At 42.6% G+C, this 19,870-nt stretch overlaps 1 protein-coding gene across 2 annotated transcripts in view; it reads left to right on the top strand.

Moving 5' to 3' along the window:
* The window catches only part of ME3 (malic enzyme 3), a 192,446-nt gene that overhangs the window by 68,974 nt on the left and 103,602 nt on the right, over nucleotides 1-19,870 (top strand). Inside the window, exons 1-2 of one of the 2 annotated variants that reach the window (XM_055320722.1) lie at nucleotides 1,560-1,578; nucleotides 17,646-17,779. In XM_055320722.1, the coding sequence (XP_055176697.1) occupies nucleotides 17,649-17,779 (131 nt within the window). In that variant the 5' untranslated portion in view covers nucleotides 1,560-1,578; nucleotides 17,646-17,648. Of the gene's footprint in view, nucleotides 1-1,559; nucleotides 1,579-17,645; nucleotides 17,780-19,870 lie in introns of those variants that run through there. The other variant, XM_055320721.1, reaches the window with a different exon arrangement.

Genomic DNA, 19,870 nt, shown 5'->3' with positions numbered 1-19,870 from the left:
TCCCTCCCAGCAGATGCTTTCTGCATGGTGCATGGAAGTACACAGCACCTCCATGTGTCCATGCTTCCTTCTGTACTGTTAACAGCAGCTGAGGGGACCTCCCCTCACCTCTCCACCTGGGCTCTGGTTCCCATTCTCTCCCTTCTTGAGGAATTCCCCCCATCAGCATTTCAACATGCTCCAGCCTCTCTACCTGAAACCACTCCCCTTTAGTAGCTAAACTCTTGAGAGTTGTGTGTGTTTGCTCTTTGTTTCCCCACCCCCTGCTCTCTCTTCCAATGCTTCGGTCTTCCTGGGGCCAACCTTCACTGGCTTATAGGGGACCTCCTCTTTGCTGAATCCAGTGGATGGTTTTCAGTCCTCATGTTACTCAACCTTTCAGAGAAATTCAGCAGTGTTGACCGTCCTTTCCTGAAATGCTCTTCCTTGGCCAACTTGTGACAACCCAACTTGCGGTTCCCCTTCTGCCTCTCAGCCTCCTCCAGTGCCATATCTTCCTTTATCCAGCCTTTAAATGCTGAAGTTCCTCCAGGCTCACACCTAGGCTCTTCCCCCGTTCTCAAGTCTCTCTATGGAGTCTCAGTTACCACCTGTTTGCTAACAGTTTCACAGTTTCAGATTCATTCTCTAGTCCTGTCTCTATGACCCAGACTTACAGATGGACTTAACAATCCAACTGCCTACATGACATCTTCAGGTGGCTGTCTCACAGGCTGTCATACACAGTGTGTGTCAAGTACAATTTGAGATGTGCTCCTCTACTTCCACCCCCTGCCCCAAATATCCTGGGCTCCTTTGTTTGGTGTCCCACCTCAGGGATGCCACCACAGTCATCCATCCAGTTATGTTTGCAGTGATTGTTGCCCTCTCCCTCCCACTCAACCCCTAATCTCCTTGGTCACTAGCTCCTGTGCATCTTATCTCCTCCATACAGCTCTTATCCTTCCAGTTCTCACCATCTGCATCCACCATTCTAGTCCAAGCTGCTGTCACCTTTCACCTGTCCTATTGCAGGAATTTCCCAAGTTATTAGCACATTCTTAGTCCCTCCAAAAATTTTCCTCACTGTAGCCAAAGCAATCATGAGCAAAACAAACAAAAACACATGAAGTTAATGATACCTCTTATATTTCAAATCTTTTTGTGCTTTCCCAGTGCCCTGAGGCTGAAAACCCAAGTCCTTGGCAAAGTCACCCACAGGCTGCACCATCTTGGTCCTGCCTGGGCTCCTTTCCCTTTCTAAGCTTCTGAACATGCTGCTTCTTCTCCACTTAGAGTGTTTTTCTGATCAGCTCTGCCTTGACACTTGGCCTATTTAACTCTTCATTCATCTTTCATATCTCATCTCGAATGTTGCTTCCTTAGGGAAGGCTTTCCTAATCATCTTCCCCCCATCTACATCAGGGCTCCCAGCTCCTCCCATGCTTTAATAGTGTCCTCTGCATCTGCTCTGTGGTATTTCTTATCATAAAAGGATTCCTTGTATAATCATTTATTTAGTAAGTGTCTTCCCTGCTGACATGTGAACTTCTCTTTTTCACAGTTGTATCCTCAGCCTAGCACACTGCCTTACACAGAGTAAGTACTCAACAAATTTTTGTCAAATGAAGGTCATTGCTTTGTTTTGTAACTTTGTTTGAATGACAAATAACTTAGTCTTTTATCCTCTGTGTTGATTTCTCCTACTGGAACATGAGATTTAGGCTTTTTCATCTCTCTTTAAACCTGTATCTAGAATTGTGTGTGTCACACAGTATGTGCAAGTTGAATGAATGAATGAATGATGAGTAGATTGAATAAGAAGAATGGGACAGATGGTAGACATCTCAACAGAGACAGCAATGAGCAAAGAATTCTAAGGTCCTTATCTTAATGCCTTGGGTTATCTGTTTTGCATTAACTTTCAGCCATAAAACTACTTCAGAGATTTGTTCCGTATAAAAAGCCAGCCTCTGATCCTGGTTTCTTACCAAGGCTTAATTGTCTCAAAAGCTCGGATACTTAACTTGAAGCTTCTGTTCCCTTTTCTTTTCTTTTTTTTAATGGGAAAATAACAGAGAAATCCTTTTGTTTCAGACTCAGTAGAAACAACTTGGCTTCTGTCTTCTCCATAGGCAGGGCAGCTGAAGTTCTTTCTCTGTTATAAGCCTACCCAGTGCCAGGACTCTCAAGATTTTCCACTAGGGTCAGAGAGAGATCTTGCTACAACAGTGTATAATGATTAGTGCTATTGTTGTGCTTTTTCACTATGCAGTCTTCATATTTTAAGGCAGTAACATTATTAGAGAATTATATTAAAAAGCAGTATTTTTCCTTCTCGTCATTGCTGCCCATTTAAAAAGATGTATCTTTACTAATAAGTCAGCATCCACCCAGCCCCCTTCTTTAAGAAATTGTCCTAAATGAATCTCTATTGAGGTAACTCCCAAGGACAAGACACTCCCCTTTACTCTTGAATCTATGTGTTGTGGATTAGAATTTGTGCAAAACATTTATCTCTGGTGTAGTTTCTCATAATCTCAGAGGTACAAGGGAAAAGCCCTGGCTCTGCTATAATCAACATTTACAGGTAGAGGCCTAGGGCTTGAAATTTTAAACCAGCAAGCCAGGTACTCCTGATGTACAGTGAACTTTGAGATTCAGAGCACTTAATTATAAGTTTAAGTCAATGACCTTTCATCCTTCAGTGCACTTTAGTGATTGGCAGAGAGGCATAGAAGGCTGCTCATAGCAGAGAACCCAACATGTGCATATACAGAGGCCTTTGCCTGGAATGATAAGAGAGTTTGCTGTATTGAAAGCCACCACGTAGAGGTTGGTGGAGATGAAGCCAGAAACGATGCATAATTCATGAAAAACCTTACAGACTTTGATAAAGATGTTTTGGTTAGGAAGTGAAATTGTCTGATTTGGTTTTTGGAAAACATCTGGTAGAAGTTCTAAAAGGTGCATTCCAGAAGCAGGACAATGAGAGCTTGAGTGAGAGTAGCTGACACCAGTGTTCAGCTGTTGAATAGCCATTAATGTATTAGAGACCAGGGATGACAATGAAGAGAACAAGAGGATGAGAATGAGCAAGTTGGGCAAGAGAAGAAGAATGAGAACTATTCAAGAGATAAAACTATCTGGACGCTTGGCCTAATTAACTCTTCATTCATTAATTCTGCTACATTCATTGTATGTAGCAATGACTACATACATGGGTTGAGTTGTGAGGAGCACAGGATGCCTCTAAAGTTTCTTCTAGGCTCATGGGTGGTTCCCTTGTTGAGGAGAGAATGCAGGATGGAGGTCTGGCAAGGAAGATGAGGTTGGTTTGGGGCATGTGGTGTTTGACAGGTTTATGAGACATGTAGGTGGGGATTCCCACAGAGCAGATGGATGAATGCATCTGGAATTTAAATGATTCTGGGGATGGGATGCAGAGCATTGCCCTTGCTTGCCATCCACTGATTGCCCAAAGTGCTGTATTTACAATAGCTGGCATTTAGTTAGTGAGTCCTTACTAGGTGTCAGACACATTGCTGCACATGACACATGTCATGGAATAGGTACTGTTACCATCCTTGCTTCACAGAGGAGCCTGAAACTTGAAGCCAGGTAAGGTACCTAGGCCATGCACCTCGTAAGGGTCAGAGCCGGGATTCAGATTGGCAGTTTGAGTCCCTCACTGGTAAGCACCCTCCTGTGCCACAGTGTTTCTCAGATGTTTAAGCCACACCTGCACCTAAAAGTACACTTTCCATCACAAGTGTACCCACAAATGTGCTTTGCACATGGGTGCACACTCACACAGGCAGCTAAGTGAATAGTGAGCAAAATAGTACCTACCCTTCCTAAACGTGATGCAGCCTGATATTTTCAACTCAAGTCTTTGTCATTTTTTTTCTTTTTTCTTTTTTTTTTCTTTTTTTTGGCATGGAGCCCAATGCAGGGGTTGAACTCACGACCCTGAAATTATGACCTAAGCTGAGATAAAGAGCCAGACAACCAACTGAGCCACCCAGGTGCCCCATCATCTTTTAAAATGGTGGTTTCTCCCTACTAAATTGATTTCACAGCCAGAGTTTGATTGTGTTTGACAAACCTTGCTCTGTTTTGCTCTCCTGGGGAGCATATTTAATTTCTGTTCCCAGTCCTTGTCATTCCCCCAACCTTTGTGGGGAGAACACTAGGTGTTGCTCATGTGTCCCCCATTTCTCTCTCTTGAGAAGGTATTAAAGGTAAAAGGCAGGAGTGTAGTGGAATGAGGCCAGCCGGGAAACACTCACTTCAGTAGATGGATCAAACCTTTTCTTTGATGTGGCTGACAAAGGTTATTGCAGAATGCAGTGTAAAGCTGTGTGAGCAGAAGAGAGATCGCTAATATGAACCTCAGTGGCCCATAGGCCTGAGTTTCTAGTCCAGCTCTACAGCTTATCAACTGTATCATGTTGGGTGGATGTGTTACTTCATAGGGTATTGTGGAAGCAGAAACTTGAAATAGGGAGTTGGCTTGTTCCACACCTACTATGAACCTGCCCCTTGGTAGGCACTGAGGAAATCATATTAATAGCTTTATTAATTTATGTTTTAATGTATAGACTAACTTACAGTCTGAACATTCATCTGTGAAAGCAGACAAAAATTTCCAGACTATTCAGTAATGACCCAGTCAATAAACCAATCATGTAATTAGTCAGCAAGCTATTAGTAGGTCATTCAAAGTAGACTTTAAATACTGGTTTTACTTAGCATAGGATGTAGATCTTAGAAGAGGCCAGTAGCTTGATGGCACTAAATATGGCCTTGGGCACAGAGTTGTTTATTTTGAGACATCTGGAGGAGAGGTCACCCTGCGGGTCCTTCAGAGTAGATAGTGTCACTCTAGAACAGCCATGACCCATTTACAGGACTTCCAGTGCCCTCTCCAGAAACATCAGTGGGAAAGAGCTATTTGATTAATACGTGTAATCCCCTGAACATACAGATCCCAGAGCTAATAATGTTTATGAAATGAGAACTTTTTTAGAAGACTTTCAGGTTCATTAAGTGCAAAAAATTAGATTCTATCTCACGGGGGAATAAAGCATCAATTCAATGTTGATTATAGAAATGAAGCTCCAGTAGAAAAGAAAAACTCACATGGCTTGAGGTTCTACATTTCCTTTCCCTTTCTTTTAATATAAATCTAATTTTAAAATGGAAATACAGGATAGCATTCCTGGTACTTGAACTTTTAACTTATAGTCTAGTCCCTTTTGACTTTCTCTCATTAATTTTAGATTTGCATCAGGTCCTCATTAGCAGTTAAAATGTATCAGGTGCTTACTCTTAAATTCCAGGATTTACTCTGGAATGTAGGTGCCCTAACTGTAAGGACAAAGGAAGATGAATGCAGTGGATTGAGGATAGAGGTTAGAGAGGGAAGAATGAACAGGAGGAGAAAATTCTAAGGACACTCGAGGTTGCTGTGCCTCTCAGGAACATGACGTTCATGCAGCTTTGTGTCCTTTGCCACACTCAGCATCTAGTAAGGACTCTATCACAGCTCTGTTGACTGAGTGCCTCCATTATCTGGGCATGCCATTCAGGGGGGTTCAGGCAGTTCTCACGGCAATTTGTGAAACTTGTATTACTAATCTTCATTCCATAAATGAGGAAACTAAAGATTAGAGAGGTTAAGAAAGCTGTCCAGGATCACACAGCTGGTGGGGGCACAGCCACAGTTTGAATCCAGGGCCAGTGACTTCAAAGCCAGATCACCCTCCTCTTTGTGGCCTCTCATGGGCAGATCTGTGCCTGAAGTCCAATGAAAATACCACTAGTGCTATTTTGCTGAGCATCCTAGCCTGCCAGGCACTCAACTAGTCTCCATAATTACAGATTATTTCCAAAATACAAAGGGTTTGTATTCATTCACTAGTTTGAATGAAAAGATCACTAGACTGAAATTCCATGGAAGCAGAGGCCATATGTATTTGGCCTCTCACTTTATATCGGGTGCCTCATATGTGGCTAGTCTTCAAAACATACTTGTCAAATGAAAGGTTATTTAAAAAAATTAATGAGGGCACCTGGGTGGCTCAGCGGTTGAGCGTCTGCCTTTGGCTCAGGTCATGATCCCAGGGTCCTAGGATCGAGTCCCACATCAGGCTCCCCACAGGGAGCCTGCTTCTTCTTCTGCCTATGTCTCTGCCTCTCTCTCTGTGTCACTCATGAATAAATAAGCAAAATCTTTTTAAAAAATTAATGAACCCACCATTTGAAATGGAATTCCGAGTTCAAGTTCCATTTCTGCAATTTGCTAGGGTCTTGATTTTAGGCTAATCATTTCATTCTCTTAGCCTTGGTGTTACCATCTACAGAATGGGCATAACCCTTTCATAGCCTGCCTTACAGGGCAATGTGGTTCCCAAACTGTACTGTACCTTGGAGCAATCCACGGACCTTTAAAAACTCTTCATCCGGATGTCCATGTCCAGAATTCTGACTTGATGGTGGGGGGGGGGAGGGGATGTGATCTGGGCATTTAAAAGCTCTCTAGGTGGTTCTAATGGGTAGCAAAGTTTGGAACCACTGTCATGGGGATATTCTTTTCCTTTCAGGGGATTGTCAAACATAGCAAAGGCAATAAAACTGTGCTATAAAATCTAAAGAGGCAGTTAAATAGAAATAGTTGTTATAAACTGTTAACAGTGCAGAATGACTCTGCGCCTAGAACTTCTGCTTCCTGATGTCATGACAGAGAAAGAGGTTGGTCATTCTGATGAAACTGAGTGCCACATCAGTCATCTGTCCCCAGGACAAAATAACCGCCATCCTGGTTCACCTGACCAGCTGGCAGAGTTGAAGCAGTGGAGGAGGATTTGGTTGGCCTCAGGGCTGGAACAGGTTAACAGTGACCTCCTGGACAATTGCCCTGTCAGATGAACTTGTCCTTGGGCAGTCTCACGTGCAGTTTGGGCACCCCTGCCCACTCACCCGCTTGCACTGGGCATACGTGGACAAAGCTTATTCAGAGACTCTCCCAAATGTGTCTGTTTGATTCTTTATGGTCATAGTTCACTTTTTGACCCAGTCCTCCCAAGCTTGGCCTGTGTCACTGGAGGAAGGAAACGGTCCTCCCTTGTCCTCAGCAGCTCCCGTCAGTCACCTTCCTCTACTGCTACCCTTTGGAGGGTCAGCTGAGTAAGAGGTCCATCAGGGTGCCAAGAACAATATTATTTAAATTTTAAATAATAGTCTCTTGGGAAGAAAGGGTCATGAGGCATTCAAACTGCCAGAGGGAATTTTGCCAAGAGAATGATTCATAAGCTTTCCAACTATCTACCTCTCTCCCCTTGTTTGGTTGGGACAAAAATCCTAAAGTCACCAAGTATTTCAGGAGCCGATTCTTCCATTTCTCTTGCATGTTGGTCCTGATCCAACAATTGTGATAAACTAGTCTTCCAATGGCAAAATAATTGAAATAGCCATTATTGTCACATGCTTTTTGAGTAGTGCACGTTAGCCATCTGCCCTCAGCGTGTCGTTGACCCAGCTGAGCCACAATTTCCTCTTCTATAAATGGAGATAATTACACCTGCCCTGTCTAGGACCAAATAACCTGAACCCTTGGAGACCATTTCAGAAATAATAAAGCAATAAAAATATGCAAGTCGTGCTAGGCAAAGGGGACACACAGATCATATAGTCATAATCCCTGTCCACAAGGAACTTACTGTCTTGAAGGAAAAAGAGATGAGAAAGTAAATAAATGCCATCAAGGACATTGCTAAATTGCTTATAATCTTGAATACAAAGGGGTTTGAAACTGAAATAGTCACAGCCTTTTTTTTTTTTTTTTTGGCCTTTCTGTCACTTTTTTGAATTTAGGAGCTCTAAACATCCACGTTCTCATTTGGCTCACACAACCACCTGGTGAAGGCAGCAGATTCAGAGAGGTGAAGTAACCTCCCCAGGATCACACAGCCCGAAAGTAGAGGAACTGAGTTTAGATCCTTTGCCTATAGCTTCCTTCTCATTCACCCATACTGATAGTGTGAGTGCAGCACTTCCACGTCCTGGTCCTTTCTTTACCCATGGGAGGAAAATGGAATTGTATTTCCCACCAGAACAAGAACTCCTCTCTATATCATAGATGGGAAGGTCACAGGCAGCCTATGTGCATTTGCAGCTCACAGCACCAAAGCCTACTCTTTGAGCCCGAAACTGGGTTAGGGTTAGTTCTGGGCATGAATGAGCAGTGTATCATTTCATGTAAATTCAGTTTCAGGAATTTACAGTATGTTCCTGGATCTGTAATTTTGCACCTGATCACAGAAATATGTTTAGGAGGAAGGCCATTCTCAGGTCTGTGTCTGCTAAGACTTCCCAATGCGTGCATTTCTCAGACCCCCAAATATCCATCCCAGGAGTGTGCTCAGGGCCCCTCATAAACCTAGGGGGTTCAGCGAAAGAACAGCAGTCTCAGTAACCCCACATCCTACCTCCGGGAGTCCATGTCACCCTAACTCATAAAAACCCAAATGGATAGAGCCATGAAGTACTATGCAGAAGGAGGAGGAAATGCCTTCTGGTTCTCTAGCAGCTCACCAGCTTTCACTGTACAGTTTGGGAGCTGGTGGCACACAGCCCTGCCCACCTGTAGCTCCTCTCTGCTGCCGCAGCTGCTGGATAAAAAAGTGGGTTATGACAGAAGCAGTCTGCTCCAAGCATGATGTAATGATGGTGGAACAGAGCACCTTTACTGTTACACATATGTCTGCTATCCTCCCTTCCATAATCCTGGTTAGGGGAATCATGGCTGTGCGTGTGTCACAGGCCACGTATGTGCTCTCAGAGGTACAAGCACACCTGTTTGCAGATGGGCTGACAGGCGCAGAGCTGATACAGAGGATCACTCGGCAGTAGCTGAACTCTTAAGGTAACTGACTCTACTTGAAGAAGCAGAATAATTTTATCCCTATTCAAATAAAAGCCAACTCGATCCACACCCAGTTTAATCTGTTAACTCTCAGGAGCAGTTGCTTGGCTCAGAGGAGAAAAGATTGTGATGTCTGGAAACAGATGGATCTGGGTTCTGTTCCCAGTTCTTCCATCAACTTGCTGTGTGACTTTGGGCAAATACTTAATACTTATCCCTCCAGCCTCAGTTTCTTGGTCCACACATGAGGATAATAATCATAAGACTCTTCACCCAGGGTTGCTGTGAGGATTAGAGATGCTAAGTATAAGGTGCCTCTCTCAGTGCCTGACCCAGCCCAGTGGGTGCTCAGTAAAGGAAATGGTTGCTGTTGTTATTAACAATGATATTATTGTGCTACAGCCCTGTGTGAGCTGCTTTGAAGTGTCTGCTTCTAACCAACCCAAGTTTATGACCGAGTAGCTAATGCTTAAGAAATCAAACAAAAAAATGCATTTCACATACTAAACTGTATGACACTGATACTGAGGGAAGGAGAGAGCTGTGTGAAATGGGGTGTCCAGGACAGCCTCCTGGAGAGGGGCCCCTGACTGTGGATTGGGAGACAGAGGAGGAAAGCCATCAGGGCATAGTGGGCAAGGTACTGATGTGAGTTAGCATGTGGGAGCCAGAAAGGGCATGGCAGGACATGGGCAGGAGCCTTGCAGAGCCATGGGCGGGCAGTTGCATTGGATGCAGTGACATCACTTCAGTCCCTACTCCCGCAGACTCCTCTGCCAGACTAGCTCCTGACCACCTCTCAGGGTTTCCATCCAGCATCTGCCAGTGAGCTCTCCTGTGCCACCCTGCCTCATGAACAAAATAGTAATGGTTATAAGGAGAACCTAACACTCATCTAGCATTTCCTGTGCTCCAGGGTCTACACTGAGCATTTCACAGGCATTGCTTCATTGAATCTCATAACACATGAAAGAGATCAGAGAAGTGCCTTGCCCAAGGCAGAGGCCCAGAATCTCTGTCATCTGTTAATCCACAGGACCCCTCTGATAGACTCACAAGGGCAGTGACCAGCACCTAATTCCTTTGGGACTCCCCAGTGTCTAGCGTGGTTGTCGTGGCACAAAGTAGGAACTCATAAATGCTTGTGGAATGAGTGAGAAGAGACTGTCAAGTGTACAGCAAGGTTCTGGATCCAGAGCCACTAGGCAAATCACCAAGTGGACAGGGAGGCCTCCCCTCAGAAAAGCTAAATCCTGAGGAACCAGGCACTGAGCAGCTTGGATCTCTGAACGGCAGGAAGCTGGGTCTGGGGCACAGCCCGATGGGGCTTGCTGCCTCTCAGCCCTGCCATTTGATGGTGGAGTCTATTCAAAAATCTTTTCTCTGATGTCAGAAAGTTTTGTCCTGGGAAATTGGGTGATGCTGAGCCCATGGGAAAAGTTCAGTAGCTGTGCCAGAGATGATCATTCAGAGAAGATGATAAAGTAGGTAAAGTAGGGGTGACAGTTAAAAGATTCACATGGGTATACCCTAGGCACTGACCAATCAAAAAAGTCCTGGGCCTTCAGTTCTAGAATAGGGTCTGGAGGCCACCCACTCTGCCAGACTTTAACCCCTTAGTCATCGGATCTTGGGGAGGTCCAGAAGTTCCCTGAGAGAAGCCAGAGCCTTGGGAGGTATACTTGGCTGAGGGAGTAGGTCAGAGCAGTGGCTCTTTAACAACTGAAACATTTCAAGAGTAACAACTGTAGGTCCCTATTGGTATGTGTGGCATACCACAAGGTTGACCTATGACTAAAAGAGTTGGCCACTTTCCAAAATCCACTTGTTCTATTTTGAGAGCTTTGTTAAAACTAGATAATAGAATGCATGACTTCTATTTAACCAGGCACACGGAAACTATAATTTCTCAGTGTGATAAGAATGAATAAGGGCTCCACTGTCAACTCCTCCGTGTCGTACAAGCACGTCTTCTGCCTTAGGGTTCCTGGTACACCTTATGAGAATTATGTGACTTCTTGACATACAGACGAAGAGTCTTGAATATCAATTGACAAAGTTTGTTTCTTTTGTAGAGAAATACAAATTCTAATACTTCTCTTCTACATGCTAGTGAGTTGTCTTGTGCCAATCCTATTTTGGAGGCTATGGTACAGCTAAAGTGCCTGCATTTCTGCTCTATGAACTTGTAAATTTGATGTTGCCTTAATATTAGCTTTAGGATGAAAAGAAGCTTCTAGAAGTATTTTTTTTTAATCCCTGAAATTACCAGTTGCTAAACAGCCACGACTTTTTCCTCAAATACAAAAGAAGTTGGTGGCAGTCAGCCAAGAGAAACACTAGCCTTGTAGAGAGAAGCAGGCTGTTATTAAAAGCCACAGTGGTCATTAACAAAGATGATGTCATAATTCAGTGCCTGGGCCTCTCTGGGATCCCCAGGGCCAAGAGCAGACGATCACAGTCTTTACCAAGTCAGTGAACAGTTGCCTGCCTAATGGTGTTTGGTGAAAGTGCTCCGTCTCCAGGGCTGGTGGTTTCCTGCAAAATGATCAGGGACCTCAGTTGTACCAGCTTGCAGAGCTGGTGGCCAGCGCAGGGGATTTATGAACTGGTGACTTGGGGCTTTGATGAAGTAAAAGTTTGGGATTTTATGTGTGAAGAGTACTTAGAGAATTCTCTGTGAGTCATACTTTCAAACAGAGTGGAGCCTATCTTAGGATAGATCTTTCTTACAGTTCCAGCACTTCTTCTGAGAGGAAGTACAACTCTTCAGGATTTTCATGAATTTGAGGTGTCATTATTGCTTTTTAAAAACACTAGAGGAGTCCAGTAATTATAGTTTCAGAGAATTCAATTTCAAAACATAAATCAATTTCAAAACAAAGAAAAAATTGGGACTAAGGAGTCTAGCTTTTATTCACTTCTTTTCTTTATTTTTCTTTCTTTCCACTCCTCCCTTACCACCCCCACCCCAACTCACATTTTCTGAGGTCCTTGTCACCAAGGTCCTGACAGGGAAATACTGTAGTGGCAAGAATGCTGCCTGTGATCAACTCTTGGTTCTGTCACATGCCTCTAGTCAAGGAAATGATCACAAGAAAATGATCACACCAAATGGACTTACTGATTATAAGATGCATCCTGGTTAAGAGCAATAAAATATGGGGAATAGCTATGCAACTTCCAGAGCATGACATAACCTCTCTTGCTTATTAGCTTTCTCATCTACAAAGTAGAGGTTGTAAAACTTCCTCACAGTGTGGTTATAAGGAGACAGTAAGATTGGATATTTGTTAGAGTCTCTTCTTTGGAGCTGATAATAGCAACAGCCCTAAGGTATAGATAATCAACATATGGTCTCCCTGTCATTACTGAACCCTCTCTAGAAGAGCTTGTAGTAATTATAGTAGATGAGGTCTTCTTCAGCTGGCAGAGCAATGCGGGCAGCTCTGGTGCTCCCTACCTTCTCAAGCTTACCCTCCCCAGGAGGTCTGGGGGAAGCTAGACTGCCCTCCACACAGTCTAGGTCTCAATCATCATGCACCCAGTGTTCTGCACTTTTAGGAGGGACTAGCATTCATTACCTGGGGCTCATTAGGAATAGAAGGCTTAACCAAAGTTGTCGCAGGTATCATCAGCTTTGGATACAAAGAAGGTCGTATTAACAATATTAATTATTAATTAAGAGCTGTTCCAGTCCCCCATGGGGATTCTGGTCACTCCCTTGTAGATGTCCTACACGCATGACAGCCACTCAAGCGCTCATTACTGTCGTCACTGCTAGGACCCTTCATGAGAAAGCCATTGGGCAGAGGAAGCCAGGAGCTTGTAGGTCCTGCTGCCTGAGTTCTACATAGAAAAGATCTCTTTTGGGAGATCTTTTGCCACCCATGGGTAGCACCTTATCATGTTGGGATAAAGGTAGAATGTCCCTGGTCCCCATGCCTCACAGTGTCCCTTAGAGAACAGTCCCTGAACTCCTGCCAGCAGTCTCTACAGGGCTTAATGGGGCCAGGGAGCAGATAGATCCCATACCGTCCCACTCATTCTCCATCTCCCTGCCAATACTCAAACCAGAAAAGGCTTGTTTGTGAAAGACTTTGGTTAAGAGAATGAAAAGACAAGCCACATACTCAGAGAAATATTTACAAAATGCATGTCAGATACTAGACTTATATCCAAAACATGCAAAGAATTCTTTTAAGAAAGTTTTATGGACTTATAATTCACCCATTTAAAGTGTACGACTCAGTGGTTTGAGGGTATAATACATTATTCATGTTTTAAAGTTGTGGGAAAGTATAACAGAATTTGCCTTCTTAACCATTTTTAAGTGTACAATTAAGTGGCATTAAGTGTAATCACAGTGTTGTGCAACCATCACTATCATCATCCCAATATGTTCATCATCCCAAACAGAAACTGTATCCATTAAGCAATAACTCAGTGCCCCTCAGCCCTTAGAGATCGCTAATCTCCTTTCTAGGGGTGCTTGGCTGGCTCTGTTGGTGGTGCTTGCAACTCACAATCTCAGGGTTGTGAGTTCAAGCCCCACGTTGAGTAGAGCGATTACTTAAAAAATATAAGAATAAAAATTTCTAATCTACTTTCTGTCTGTTTTAGGTATTTGCCTGTTTTAGGTATTTCATGTAAGTGGAATCATGTATTTGTCCTTTCATATCTGGTTTATTTCACTTAGCATGATGTTTTCAGGGTCCATCCACATAGTAGCATGTATCAGAACTTCATTCCCTTTTATGTTTGAATAAATCTTCACTGTACACATACGCATCTTGTTTACTTCTATGTTGGGTTGATTCCACCTTGTAGCTATTGTGAATAGTGCTGCATTGGATGTTGACGTACAATTGTCTGTTCAAGTCCTTGCTTTCAATTCCTTCAGAATTATACCCAGGTGTGGAATTGCTGGGGTCATATTGGTAATTCTAGGTTTGGTTTTTTGAGGGACTGATAAACTGTTTTTCCATAGAGGCTGCAATGTGTACAATGTGTACAAAGCGTACAAAGGTTTTAATTTTTCCACTTCCTCACCAACACTTGTTATTTACTGTTGTTTTTATTCCAGCCATCCTAGTGGGTGTAAAATGGTATCTCATTGTAGTTTTGATTTGCATTTTCCTGATGATTAATGATGCTGACATTTTTTTTTCATGTACTGTTGGCCATTTATAAATCTTCTTTGGAGAAATGTATATTCAAGTTATTTATTTGCCCATTTTTAAGTTGGGTTGCTTTCTGTTGATTGTTCTGTTGTAGAAATTATTTATAGATCATAGGTATTAGACGCCTTATGTTATTTCCAAATATTTCTCCCATTCTGTAGGTTGTCTGCTCACTTTCTTAATAGTGTCCTTTTTGCACAAAAATGTTTGAATGAAGTCTATTTACCTAATTTTCCCTTTGTTATTAGTGCTTATACATCTAAGAACTCATGGCTAACTCCAAGGTCATGAAGATTTACCTCTATGTTTTCTTCCAAGAGTTTTATTATTTTAGCGCTTATATTTTAGGTTATTGATCCATTTTAACGCTCGTATTGGGTGTGAGGAGTCCAAGTTAATATTCTTTTGCAGGTGGAAATGCAGTTGTCCCAGCACCATCTCTTTAAGAGATTGTTCTTTCCCCAATTGAATGGACTTGGTGTCCATTTCTGAACTCTTGATTCTATTTTGTCACTCTGTTTATCTGTCCTATGACAGTACCATACTGTTTTATTTTATTGTGAAAATACCATACTGTTTTGATTACTGTAGCTTGTGCTACATTTCAAAATCTTTTTTTAAAAAAGATTTTTAATCTTTGGTTGTTCAGGGCCCCTTGCTATTACATATGAATTTGAGGATTGGCTTTCCTATTTCTGCAGAAGAGGCCATTTGAATTTTGATAAGGATTGCCTTGAGACTGTAGATCAAAGACTTCTTAAAACTCAACAATAAGAAAAACAAAAAATGGGCAAAAAATCTGAACAGATACCTCACTAAAAGATATACAGATGGAAAATAAGCATACGAAAAAATGTTCAACGTCAACATGTCAAAAGGGAATTGCAAATTAAAACAATGATAATATGCCACTACATATCTATTCCAGTGACCAAAATTTTAAAAACTGACACTACCAAATGCTAGAGACAGTGTGGAGCAGTAGAAACTCATTCGCTGCTGGTGGGAATGCAAAATAGTGCAACCATTTTAGAAAACACTTTGGCAGTTTCTTTAAAAGGCTAAACATAGTCCTACCATATGATCTAGCAATTGCACTCCTACATATTTACTCAACTGATTTGAAAACTTATGTCCACACAAAAACCTGTACATGAATATTTACAGCAACTTTATTTATATTCACCAAGAACTAGAAGCGATGAATAGATAATCAGAGAAACAAACTACAGTACAGCCAGACAGTGTAATGTCATCCCATGATGAAAAGTTATAGGGACACGTGGGTGGCTCTGTCGGTTAAGCACTAACCTAAGCCTTTGGCTCAGGTCACTATCCAATCCCTGAGTTCTGGGCACCAGGCCTGGCTCCCTGCTCAGTGGGGTATCTGCTTCTCATTCTCCCTCTGCTCTTCCCATCACCCTGCTTATGTTCTCTCTCTCAAATAGATAAAATCTTTTTTTAAAAATGAGTTATAAAGCCACAGAAATGGATAGATGAACCTTATGTGCTTATGGCTAAGTGAAAGAAGCTAGTCTGAAAAGGCTACATACTCTGTGATTCTAATTGACATTCTGGAAAAGGCAAACCTGTACAGACAGTAAAAAAAAAAAAAAGTAGTTGCCAGAGGTCCAGGGGAGGAAGGAAGAAGAGGTAAAGCACATGGGGTATTTAGAACAGTGAGACTATTTTGTATGATACTGTAGTTATGGATTTGTGATATTATGCATTTGTCGAAACTCTTAGAACTTAACAAAGAATGGGTCTTAATGTATTCAGATTTTTTCAAATCATCTAATAGGTTGCTGAATCCCAGGAAGGAATAAAGATTGTGACACAAGACTGTAACTGTGTATTATAAGCATATGATTCAATCTCAGTGAAGGAAGTGGAAGGAAAAGTGTTGACCTAAGTAACTCTAGAAATAAGTGGAGTTTGTAAAACTGAAGGCAAAAGGAATAGCTCATAAGCACTATACTCTGTGTATTGTTGTTTCCCATTGTGGCGTAAGTTAACATTTCTGATACTGCTATGTGTATATACTGGAATCAAGTAAGTATACAGATGGCAGATGGCGGGAGCTAAATCTCTCATGGGTGGAGTGAGAACTTACAAATTAGCAAAGTGATGAGGCTAGAATGATCCATGTGGTAATAATGGATTAGAGACATTAGTATGAAGTTGTGTTTAGCTTAATATAGATTCATTTCCTTTCTCTTTCAGCTGAGAGGAATTAGAAACAATAAAACCCCAGTAGGAAGTATCACATGTATTAAGAGCCCAGATCCTGGTTCTAGTGTCATGCTTCAAAGAAGGAATCAGGCCTCATTGGAAAAAAAAAAAAAAGATTGATTCTAGGATTGGGGCAGGCACTATACAAGATGAGCCTGGAGAATCCTGTGCCAGAAAGTAAGAAGTAGATGAAAGAGAGAAAAAAAAGAAAAGGGAAGGGCAGGGAAGGGAAGGGGAGGGAAGAAAGGAGGGAAGGGTAAAGAAAGAAGGGAGGGGAGGAGGGAAGAAGGAATTAAGGGAATATGTCAAAGGGACATGGCAGCCAACTGAAAGAGTTCCCAGTGGCCAAATCTGGAACAACTTGAGTAACAAAATAAATAAAGCAGTATTAGATTATAATCCAAATCTAAAATAAATACCAATAAGTCCATTCTAATATAAAGAAGTGATTGAATAAAAATATAGGAGGGAGAAAAGATAAATCTCCCATGCAGAAGAATTCCAAAGAAGAAGTCACTTTACGATGGAAAACCCTGACAAGCACTACCCAGCCAGGTGATCAGGGTTATCTCAACAGTGATAAATCGTGTTGAGAGTATCTTGATCTGATGTGATCAAAATGGCACTTCAGCCTATAGTCTTCCTTCTAAAAACCCATAACCCCTACAGAGCCATGATTAAAATATGAGACAAATGCCAGTAGAAGGGTACTGTATAAAATACGTGACTGATACTCCTTAGAATTGTCATGATCATCAAAAATAAGGAAAGTCTGAGAAACTATCAGACAGAGGAGCCCAAGGAGACATGGTAACTAAATGTAATGTGGGGTCGTGCAGAAACAACAACAAAAAGGGCCTTAGGTAAAAACTAAGGAAGTCTGAATAAATCATGACATTTACTTAATAATCACGTGTCACTTTAAATTTGTTAGCTCTCACAAATGTGCTGAACCAATATAAGATATTAATAAGAGGGTAAATTACGTGAGGGGATATATGGGAGCTCTCTGTACTATCTTCTCATTTTTTCTATTAATTAAAAACTGTTCTAAAAAATAAAATATATTTTAAAAAACAAAAACTAACACCAAAACCCTGACAATGTAGACATTTTTCCCATTTTTTCCAGGAAGAAGCTGAAGCTCAGGAGAGTCAAAGTAACTGGCACATGATTGCATAGCTGTTATGGCAGAGGTGGGATTTGAATACAGAGCCCACTGTTGAATCAGTGACTTTTGCCCATCTGCTGATGGAACCTCTCTGTTTCTTAGTTTCACTCATATCCCTTCATGTGTGTGTGTTTCTTTCTTGTTCTCTCAGGGGATGGCCTTTACACTTGAAGAAAGGCTGCAGCTTGGAATCCATGGCCTGATCCCTCCCTGCTTCCTGAGCCAGGACGTCCAGCTTCTCCGGATCATGAGATACTATGAGCGGCAGCAGAGTGACCTGGACAAGTCAGTGCCTAAAGTCACCTCTCTCTACCCAAGTCCCGGTCTGAGCTGTTCCCTGTGGCACACAGGTTTTCTGGTACTCTCCAGAAGGAAAGGCTGAGATCCCTGAGAGATCCCAGCCCCAGCCACGCCTTCCAAACGGTGGTGGTCTCCCTGAGGGACAGGGCTTGTTATGACAGAGGCCTTCCCACTCAGAACTGGGAAGGGAGATGAACTTCTAACAGGTGGAATTTGGTTGGGCCCCTGGGAAGTGGTGGTATCCCAGTCAGCCCAGGAAGCTCTGATAGGGCTTCAGCAGACTGTGGTGGGGTTCATGGAAGGCATTTCACTCAGCGGGAAGAAGGGGAGCAGGCATGACAAATGTGTCAAGAAAGTGGTACATGGCCCATGTCCCTGGAATAAGGGGAATGTTGGGGAGCAGAGCAGGAAATGCACAGTGATGCCTTGAAAAGGACCTAGGATGTCCTATGTTAGAGGTTTATGGGAACCGTTAATAACCCACCTGCCCCTCTGGGTTCTTCCAGTGAGGATAATACATGAAGAACCAACTGAGGGATCACAGGGTCAGCTTTGTCAGTTTTACTAAAGAAGGTAATGACCTCCTGGGTCACATGGCTATGAATTGGTACAGCCAGGATTCGAACAGAGATAATTGGCTCCAGAGTCTGCTTGTACCTGCTTTGCTGTGCCATAAGCTAAGAGGCATTGGAGCTTGGTGGCTACAAGACCAGACTCTAGTATTAGACTTAGTTCAAATCCTCATTCTACCACTTCATAGCAAAAATCACACAGCATCTCTAGGTCAGTCCTCATTTGCACCATAAGTATACCAGTGGTATCTAATTCATGTGCTTATGATGAGTTACAGTTAAATGCATTCGTATTATAACGTGCTCAGAACACTTATCTAGGAACTGTAACTTATAACAGCAGGCACTGTACGAAAGCTTGTAAAATAAAAATGGAACCTTGCTATGGGCCCCAGCAGAAATTTAGGGGGAGAATATAGGCTCCCTACATATCCATAGAGCTTAATGGCCAAGACTTGGGGTCATTGACGGTGTGGCTGTCCCCCTAGCGGCAGAGCTCAGCAGCACGTCTGGGTGATCCTGCACCCACCTTCCCGTGTGCTTCCCCCACAGTAGCCATTGCTTCCAAATGTGGTGGATAAGGAAACATCTGCTTACCCCCCGCTCCCTCTATTCCTGAAGGGCTGAACTCTATGGATATCACTCCCATTAACTCTAAGGCCATATGCAGCCCTGGTCAAATACTCTCTCCCTCTTGTTTTTTCTGCTCATACTAGGTCTAGCTATGTCACCCTGAAGAGCAAACCAGAAAAGTACACAATGAATTCAACCAACAACATGACACATGCTCTAACTTTGAGCAACCTGAACTTCCCTCTTTTGTTAAATTTGCAAAGAATTAAAGTCTAATGTGAAATCCTCTTTCCTAAAAATCAGAAGTCCCAAATCCTTACCCCTCTGTGTTTTGTTTTGCTTTTTTTTTTTCCAGCTAGATAGACCCTACTAATATGCCGAGGAAGACATGGCAGGGCCAGGGCAGCAGGGGACATGCCTAATCCTAGGAACCCCAGAGAGCTTACTCCTGAGGCTCTGCTGACTACTCTGACCCACTTATTCCCAGAATTCCTTATTCCAGCAGGTACTCAGGGAAATGCTAAGGAAGCTCCCCAGCTTCTTTTGGATAAGAGTAATGGTATACTGGTAAATGTTTACTAACTGGTTCTGGGGAACTGAGAGAGCCCTAATTTGAAGCATTTGCCAGTTTCCATGATGTGAACACTCCCAACCATGACCAATTTTAAGTTACCAACTAGACGTCACTGAATGTAGAATTGAGAAGAGACATGTATAAATGGCTACTGAGTAAGGAAAGCTCACGTTAGTAATGAGCTGAGATGCTGGCTATTCTAAGCAGAAATCCTCGCTTCCTTCTAAAACACTATTTTTCGTTCTGAACTACTGCCTTTGGGGAGGAAGAAGAGGCCCCAAGAAGTCTGACTTCCCCACTGTCACAAAGCTAGTAAACAGCAGAGCTGGGATTCGAACCCAGGACCCTGATACCACA

Source organism: Nyctereutes procyonoides, unplaced genomic scaffold (genome assembly GCF_905146905.1).
Source record: "Nyctereutes procyonoides isolate TBG_1078 unplaced genomic scaffold, NYPRO_anot_genome, whole genome shotgun sequence".
Taxonomy (NCBI): Eukaryota; Metazoa; Chordata; class Mammalia; order Carnivora; family Canidae; genus Nyctereutes; species Nyctereutes procyonoides.
The sequence above is the reverse complement of the archived record's forward strand: the minus strand, read 5'-3'. Positions and strand labels throughout refer to the sequence as shown.